Genomic DNA, 9,491 nt, shown 5'->3' with positions numbered 1-9,491 from the left:
TGCCATTTTATTTTGTGTTGGTTTTGCCTGTAAGTTTCTCCTATAAAACTGAATAAAAGACTCATGTTTTCACCTTTAGGAAATGCTGAATGTTCATGATCTTTATCAGAACATGAAACATGTAATTTCAGCTGATAAGTCCAATCCAAACAAAACCCTCAGCTTGGTAAAGGATGATTTCTTTGATAATATTAAGACCATAATTTTGGAGCATCAGCAGTGGCACAAAGACAGGAAGGTATGTGACTGCTTTTTGATACCTCACCTTTGCAATTGCACTGAACACAGAAGGGTGATAATGTTGAGAGGCAGCTAGCTGAGTGGCTGCCTGCATTCCTGTGGACCTAAGATTTGGAGGGCTTTACTTATTTTTGGCCACTTATTAGCTATGTGATGTTCTTTAGCCTTACAAACAGATTTTATATAGATTACATCTATAACCAAATAATAATAATAACAATTACGTAATGTATAATTAAGTAATATATGTAACTATATAATTATAGAGGAATGAGTCATCCTGGCGTACCACAGATTTCTTGCAGTCTTTAAAATTTAGCATCTTCTGGAGGTTGCGCTCTGTGGGCCAAATCCTGCACACAGATGTGTTTTGTTTGGCACAGCGTTGATCCTAACATTGTTTTAAAAATGTGAGTTAATTACTAACGTAAATATCTGTAGACTTCATGCAAAATTCCAGACACCCAGCTTCTCTTAAAAGTCAGAGCTCTGGCAGTCCTGGTCCCGCCGTGCTGCATGGCAGCAGAGAGCTGGACCTGAGTGGTGGCTGCCCCCATTGTGCTCTGTCAGCCTTGGTTTATTCATTTACAAGTTTCATCAACGCATCTGCAATTTAATTTCCTGACCCAAATACTGAGGCTAGAGCTACTCATATTCCACATTAACCTTTTCAGCTGGAGAAACTCTTTTACTCTGGAAACCTAAAGGCCAGCCTTTGAAACCACTACTCCATCTTATTTTATTAAATGCTTCTAAAAAAAAAAAAGTAAAAAGAAGCAAATTTCTGATTACTTACTGTGAATGTGATAATGTGTTAATGTTTTCTCAAATGCTAGATAAGGTTTCAAAGATTTGTTGCTTCTTTGGCTTTCCATTATATAAAAGGAGCTGGCTCAAATTCATTTTAGAAAAAAAATACAAGAAAAGTGATGAGGAGATGACAGTCTTGGGGAGAAGGAAATACTTTGCTTTCACATTGATTTTAATGAGGTAGAACATTTTAGAATGTTTGAATAGTACTCCCTTTTAACAAACTATCTTTAATGATTACTAAGATATTACTAAGACCTCTGAAAATTTGAAGGAAAGGAGAATAAACCAATTTTCCTTTCCACATAAAATCCTCCTTCATTAGGATGATTAAGGCATTTTTTTGATGAATTTTAGAACTATTCTGAAACCTAACCATGATCTTAATTGTCAGGTGGTGAACCATCCTGTATAATAAAAGGCTAATATGCAAATTGTCCCCTGGACTGGGAGTTTGACCAGGTTGTGGGGCCAGCCGGCCAACTGCCTGTGCCCCTCCCCTCAGCTGGCCCGTCCCCGATCAGGGTGGGTCGGACCCCACTCATGCACAAATTCATGCACCAGGCCTCTAGTCTATAATAATAAAAGTATAATATGCAAATTGACCACGCTATGACATGCACTGGTGCCAGGCCAGCCAAGGTGGTTGCGATTGGTCGGGGACCCCCGCCATCGCCCCACGATCGCTCGGCGAGGGGGGCCCAGGCCACAGGCCAGTGGGGCCATCAATTGGGAGTGGGTGGGCTCTGTGATAACCCCTGAGAGGGAGGCCCTGGCTACCTGGCTGGCAGCGCTGAGGTGGGTGGGGCCTCCCTCTGTGGGGTGATAGATCGTGGAGCTCCCAGACTGCGGGGGCATAGGCCGGGCTGACATTAACATGTCAAATTTTGTGCACTGGGTCTCTAGTACTTCAATAATGTGAAATGATCTTTCAGCTTTTCAATAATTAAGTAAGTGATTCTCATTGTTGTGAAATGACTTGCAATTAATGTTTAGATCATTTGAATTGTTAATGTGTCTATATAAATTTTCGCTCTTTCAGAATCCATCCTTAAAATTGACAGGTAAAGATGGAGAAGAAGAGAGGGAAGGAAATTCACAAGAATCAGAGGTCAGAAAAATTCACAGTGATTGCTGATAGGACAGTATTTGATTCGCTTTTTATTTTATGTGTGGCTATGATTCTGTATACTAAGCATCATGATTTTTGGTCAGTATTCATAAATATCTTAGAAAATTCTAAAACCTGGGTTCTGTGACAAGCTAGTCTACTTTTACTGGAAACCTTGTGTAAGACAACATCAGGTGTCGATTGGGAGTGAGGGTGTTGACAGGTTTCAGCAGGGGAAGGGAAGGATGATGCTGGAGTGCCAAGGGCAGAATTAGGGTTTTGTATTATGTCTTTTCTTGCTTCCTGTCAGCCTTTCAGTTGGTGTGGAGCTCAAGCTACTCAGTACTGCTTCCTACCTCTAGAGCAGCGGTTCTCAACCTGTGGGTCGCCAACCTATGGGTCGAGACCCCTTTGGGGGTCGAACAACCCTTTCACAGGGGTTGCCTAAGACCATCAGAAAACACATATATAATTACATATTGTTTATGTGATTAATCACTATGCTTTAATTATGTTCAATTTGTAACAACGAAAATACATCCTGCATATCAGATATTTACATTATGATTCATAACAGTACAAAATTACAGTTATGAAGTAGCAACGAAAATAATTTTATGGTTGGGGGTCACCACAACATGAGGAACTGTATTAAAGGGTTGAGGCATTAGGAAGGTTGAGAACCACTGCTCTAGAGGTTTCATCCATCTTAGTGGATGAGACAGGAGCTGTCTTTGGGCATAGGCCAATGAGGTGGAATGGCTTCATCACCAAGGCTTTTGTTTATATTATCCTCCTTAAATCCTGAATGAAAACAATCAGTAGCTATGGCACCTGCTGTGAAAATGTGGTGTGTGTTTTTGTATCTTTACTTTCTTGTACCCTACCTCTGTCTAAAATCTTATTTCTGTGGGTATTCATAGTTTCACTTAATGTTTATGTTTTAACTTTCCCCCTTCCTTTGTATTTTTATTTCCAGTCGTGTGAAAGGGCAGCATCATTAGCAAAAATAAAATCCAAGGCCTTTGCAGTTGTTGTTCAGGTAAGTTATTTCTCTATTAAGGTGATCTAGAAATTGACTTGATGCTTTTTTAATTACATTTTTATTTTTCATCTGAGTAATACATGTACATAGTTTTATTTTTTTTAAAATACATTTTATTGATTTTTTACAGAGAGGAAGGGAGAGGGATAGAGAGTTAGAAACATTGATGAGAGAGAAACGTCGATCAGCTGCCCCCTGCAAACCCCCACTGGGGATGTGGCCACAACCAAGGTACATGCCCTTGACCGGAATCAACCCCGGGACCCTTCAGTCTGCAGGCCGACGCTCTATCCACTGAGCCAAACTGGTCAGGGCTGTACATAGTTTTAAAAGGCTGATAATACTGTGTAGTTTGTATAACCCAACAGTTTCCTGCTCCACCACTTCCCACCCCTGTATGCCTAATCTCAAGAGGCAACTGTCTTCAACTTTTTCTGTTTTATTTATTTATTTATTTGTATTATTATTTTTAAATATACCATTTTTTAAAATATATTTTTATTAGTTTCAGAGAGGAAGGAAGAGGGAGAGAGAGTTAGAAATATCAATGAGAGGGAATCATGGTTGGCTACCTCCTGCATGGCTCTTGCTGAGGGTCAAGCCTGCAACCCTGGCATGTACCCTTGACCGGAAATGAACCCAGGACCCTTCAGCCCACAGGCCGGCATTCTGTCCACTGAACCAAACTGGCTGAGGTTATTTTAATTTTATTTTTTAACTTTTCCCCTTTTAATTACTTCTGGTATTTACCTGGAATTTTGATGCCATTGTTCTTTTTTTTTTGCTTTTTTTTTTTTTTTTTTTTTTTTTTAAATCCTCACCTGAGGATATTTTTCCATTGATTTTTAGAAAGAGTGGAAGGGAGGGGGAGAGACAGAGGAACATGGATGTGAGAGAAACACATCGATTGATTGCCTTCTGCACTCACCCTGACCAAGGCCAGGGATGAGCCTGCAACTGAGGTCTGTGCCCTTGACTGGAATTGAACCCGGGACCCTTCTGCCCATTGCCGATGCTCTATCCACTGAGTAAAACTGGCCAGGGCGATGCCGTTGTTCTTTATTGTCTTCCAGCTTTGGTTTTCTTGTTCTTGGAAGGTTTTAGAATTTTCTCTTTATCCCAGGAGATCTGAAAGTTCATGATAATGTAACTTGATGTAGGTAATTTTCTCTCATTGTCCTTGGCTCTCATGGGTGGGTATCCTTTGATCTGATAACCTTCAGTTCTGAGGAATTTTTTTTGTATTGTTTCTTTGATAGAGTTCTTTGCTGCATTTTTGCTTTTTCTTTTCTTGAACTTTTTTTTTTCTGTTTTTAATCTGTTTTTAGAGAGATTTCTTAAACTTTGTTTTCTGAACATTACATTGAATTACTTTATTTCTGCTGACATTTTTTCACTACTGATTTTTGTCTTTGAATCTTTTTCTACTTAAAAGTATCCTTTATTTTTTATTTTGGATGCATTATCTTATCTCTGTGGATATTAATTACGGTTTTTTGAAGTTTCCTCCTTTTCTCTTGGAGTTCCTATTTTGCTGGCTTTTTCAAATGTTTGAAGATTCTTGGATCATTTTTAAGCTTGGTCATGTGGAGATACAGCATTTTAATCTCAATATTTCTTTTTCTTGGATATAGTCATTTTTACCAGATAGCAATCTTCCATTCCCTGTCTGGGGAAAGAAAGTGGTGAATAAACCCACCTGCCAGTGTTTGGGAAGCTGACTGAGAGAATTAATCTAGAGACTTACCATTCCTATGTAAGTTTCATTTAACCTCAGCTATACCAGTTTTCCCAAGCCTACAGCTTCTCTGGTTTAGACTCTCTAGAGAGCAAACCTATTTCCCACAGAATGAGGTCAGTTGTTTAGTTTTGAGGCTGAGAAATGGTACTTCTGGGATGCCAGAGGGATGTCTGACTGCCAGCTTAGGCCCGATCCCCTAGGGCAGGGATCCTCAAACTATGGCCCGCGGGCCACATGCAAATACAAATATTGTATTTGTTTCCGTTTTGTTTTTTTACTTCAAAATAAGATATGTGCAGTGTACATAGGAATTTGTTCATAGTTTTTTTTTAAACTATAGTCCGGCCCTCCAACGGTCTGAGAGACAGTGAACTGGCCCCTTGTTTAAAAAGTTTGAGATCCCCTGCCCTAGGGGATCGGGCCTAAGCTGGCAGGTGGACATCCCCTGAAAGCTCCCAGACTGCACGCAGGCCGGGCTGAGGGACCCCCACTCCCGAGTGCACCAATTTTGTGCACCAGGCCTCTAGTTGTAAAGATAAAGGAGTATTTATATGTGACAAGTATCAAGCAAGCCAGTGTAATGGTAAACTACTTATGACAAATATTGTTGTAAATCTTTCCTCGTCTTTGATTGTGTATTTCGTCTTTATCAGCTGTATTCATTTCGCAATTCATCATAGTTAATTGGATTTCTTACTCTTAAGGCTTCCAAGTCAAGAAGGCATCGCCAAGTCAGACTTGACTCTTCTGACTCTGATTCTGCCTCTGGTCAAGCAACCAGGGAAAAAAGAAAGAAAGAAACATTGAAATCCACTGGAAGGAAGAAGTCTTCCAGAAAAAGAGGTAACTTTTTAAAGTGTTTTTGAGACTCTACAAGGGAGAATGGGTTTTATTTACAATCTCCCCTCACTGATTTTTTGTTATTAAAAAGGACTAAATACTTGCTTGACTGAGAACCTTGTGAGATCTAACACTAAAAATAAATGAATTATCTTAGATTCTTAGAATCTTATTGCTGAAAGAGACCCTAGGAGAGTCATAAAATCCATTATTTCATAGATAATGAAATTTTGGTCCATATCTATACTAATAAAAGGGTAATATGCTAATTAGCCAGGTCGACTGGACATCTTCCAGATGTCCAACTTCCTTCCGGAAAGTTAGGGGGCGTCCAGGCCAGCAGGGGTGCACTTAGGGGGCAGCCAGGCCAGCAGAGGGGCAGTTAGGGGGCAACCAGGCCGGCAGGGGGGCAGTTAGGGGGTGATCAGGCCGACAAGCAGAGGGAATTAGGAGCGATCAGGCAGACAGGTAGAGTGGTTAGGGGCAATCAGGCAGGCGAGCGGTTAGAAGCCAGTGGTTAGGTCCCTGTGGGATGGGGCCTAAATCGGCCCAGGTGCTACCCAGGGTCCAGAGGTCAGCTGGGACCTGTCCTTCCATGCCAGACTCATACACTTTGATCGCCAGCCAGGCCTAAGGACTGCACTCATGCACAAATTTCGTGCACTGGGCCTTTAGTAGATTAATAATATAACTTGCTTAAAGTGATATAGCTAGACAGTTATAGAATCAGTCTAGAACTTTCCAGATTATACTTTATTAGTAGTTCTTGTGTGTGAAACCAATGTGTAAAATAAGGTATGATAAGCAGTAACACTCTGTAAACCATATTTCCCTCTGGCTGCGCTAATTAAGCTGTACCTGTTTTTCTTTTGAAATAGTGTATCTATAAAATTCCCTTTGGTATTTGGTTCTTAAAGAAATGACTATGTATTTTAATAGCTTAATTTTTAAAAGTTATACAGATAAGATATGTATTCATCATACATAAAGTTGGAGTTTGATTAGCAGGCTCAGGGGGAAAAAGGAGCACTAGAAACATTAAATATTTAGTGACTTATATAAAACACATTTCTACCTACTACTGGGAGTAGCATGGTAGGTAGGTGGGAACAAACTAAAAATAGGAACACTAAGTAAAAGGCTGTATTGGAGTAATGATTATCTGACCAGGTGGTTGTAGGAATTAGATGAGTAGATTAACAGATATGACAGCCAATGTATATCTATAGGTAACCAGATATAGAAGGTGATGGAGAGGGATTAGACAAGGATGCTTAATGCTTAAACAGCTGAGGGAATATTGGTGCCTTTAACAGAAATAAGAATCACAGGATGAAGTTTTCATTTTGGGGTTGGGGTGGATGGATATATACCAATCTGCCTTTTCAAGCAAGATTCCTACAATAGCTCTCTAGCACATAAATAGGTGCTTAGTATATTGATTGGATTTACTAGGTTTGTTTTACTTGCTCACCATTCTTAGAATTTAACATGAACATTTCTGGAAGGACATTAGTAAGAGTAATGATGATAAGATGATGAAGAGGATCTTATGTAACCTTATTATTGTATTTTTTAAAACATATTTTATTGATTTTTTACAGAGAGGAAGGGAGACAGATAGAGAGTTAGAAACATCGATGAGAGAGAAACATCGATCAGCTGCCTCCTATACACTCCCTACTGGGATTGTGCCCACAATCAAGGTACATGCCCTTGGCCAGAATCGAACCTGGGACCCTTAAGTCTGCAGGCTGACGCTCTATCCACTGAGCCAAACCGGCTAGGGCAATGTAACATTATTTGCCCAACTTTTTTCACATGTCTAAGTCACCTAGCTACTAAATAGAGCTGAGACTTGAATGAATGGCAATCTGCCTGAATCCAAGCCTGAATATTTAATTGCTGTCCTTGCTGTCTCTCGGTCATTGGAATGTGGGTCTGGAGCTCAAATTAGACATGCACTTAAGTAAGTTGTATTCGAGCTGCATGTCTAGTAATCATTAGTTTTGAGATTGAGCAATACTCTATTACTTTTAATTACATCCCACACGGTTTGCTTTGAGCATAGTAAAACTATCCATCTGACATTGTTTGGGGAATTAGTTTTGTGGATAATTGAGATTAATGATTTAAGTGTCAAAATTTACTTTTTAAAAGTTTAATTATTCTGGTTGGTATCTTTTTAAACATATTCTTCGCTGTATGTTTCTTGCTTTCTGTAATGTGCATTTATCATTTTTATAATTAGAAAAATACTAAAATTATTTTTTTATGTTCTCCTATTTTCTAAAATGTATCCTGAACATAATTTAATTTTCTCTATGACTCAGGGTTCGCATCATGAGCATATGATTTTACTGGGTTTTATAATACAATGATCCTATCAAGTGGGGCATTTTATCTTTAAACTCATGGCTTCATGCTGCAGTTCTGTGTCAGCTCTGTGTCCTATTCTTTAAATATAGTTTTTCTGTCGTACTCATTGTGGTGGGTGTCTTCTCTCTGTTCTCAGTGTGCAGGCTTGTAGCAATTTTTTTTGTTCTTTTGCTACTTCTTAATTGTAATGGTTTAAGAAACTGTCCATTCTTCTTAGTTTTCTGTAATATAAATGTAATTAGGTTCTGCATAAAGGCTGAGGAACATACCTGTGACTGAAGTTTGTGTACTTCAGTTTATTTTATTTTTTGGTTAATCTTCACCAGAGGATATTTTTCCTGTTGATTTTCAGAGAGAGTGGAAGGGTGGGAGGGAGAGAGTGAGGAGAAAAGAGAGATAGAGAGAGAAACATGGATGTGAGATGTTTCTCCTGCTCCTGCCCCAACCTGGTATGGGGATTGAATCTGCAACCCAGGAATATGCCTTTGACTGGAAATCAAACTTGCGGCCCTTTGGTGCAAGGGCCGGCACTCTAACCATGAGAAACACTTGTCAGGGCTCATGTGCTTTATTTAATACCAGAGGCTTTGTGCATAGGTGAGGTCCCTTGGCCTGGCCAGCGATTGGGGCTGATGGGGGCTGGGGTGGCTAGCTGGGGGGAAGGACAGCGGGAGGTTGGCCAGCTGGCTGGGCGGTGGGAAGGGGTGGGACCGCGGAAGGTTGGCCTGCTGGGGGTGGGGGGACCATGGGAGGTTGGCTGTGGGAATGCACTGACCACCAGGGGGCAGCTCCTGTATTGAGCATCTGCCCCCTGGTGGTCAGTGCACATCATAGCAACCGGTCATTTGGTTGCTTAGGCTTTTATATATATAGACTAGAGGCCTGATGCACGAAATTCATGCAAGAGTAGGCCTTCCTTCTCCCGGCTGCCAGCACCAGCTTGCCTCTGGCACCTGGGACCTGGGCTTCCCTCCTGCCATCAGCAGGCACTGGGCCTCGGGCTTCCCTCTGGCTGCTGGCAGGCACCTGGACCCCAGCTTCCCTCTTGGCTGCCAGCAGGCACCCGGGACCTGGGCTTCCCATACAGTCCTGGCTTTGTCCAGGAGGTCATTTGGAAGGATGTCCAGTCTCATTAGCATATGTCTAGTCTATTATTATAGACTAGAGGCCCGGTGCACAAAAATTTGTGCACTCGGGGGGGAAAGGGGGTCTCTCAGCCTGGCCTGTGCCCTCTCGCAGTCTGGGACCCCTCGGGAGATAATGCCCTGCTGGCTTAGGCCTGCTCCCGGGTGGCAGAGGGCAGGCCCAATCCCTAGGTGCAGCCC

General features: G+C 41.2%; 1 protein-coding gene across 2 annotated transcripts in view; it reads left to right on the top strand.

Annotated features, from left to right (window-relative positions):
* Positions 1–9,491, top strand: part of SNAPC1 (small nuclear RNA activating complex polypeptide 1) — a 24,949-nt gene that overhangs the window by 7,564 nt on the left and 7,894 nt on the right. For both annotated transcript variants that reach the window (XM_006767640.2, XM_006767641.2), the window contains exons 5-8: positions 80–238; positions 2,093–2,161; positions 3,141–3,203; positions 5,652–5,790. In XM_006767640.2, the coding sequence (XP_006767703.1) occupies positions 80–238; positions 2,093–2,161; positions 3,141–3,203; positions 5,652–5,790 (430 nt within the window). The remainder of the gene's footprint in view (positions 1–79; positions 239–2,092; positions 2,162–3,140; positions 3,204–5,651; positions 5,791–9,491) is intronic.

This window comes from Myotis davidii, unplaced genomic scaffold (assembly GCF_000327345.1).
Source record: "Myotis davidii unplaced genomic scaffold, ASM32734v1 scaffold281, whole genome shotgun sequence".
NCBI classification, from domain to species: Eukaryota; Metazoa; Chordata; class Mammalia; order Chiroptera; family Vespertilionidae; genus Myotis; species Myotis davidii.
The sequence above is the reverse complement of the archived record's forward strand: the minus strand, read 5'-3'. Positions and strand labels throughout refer to the sequence as shown.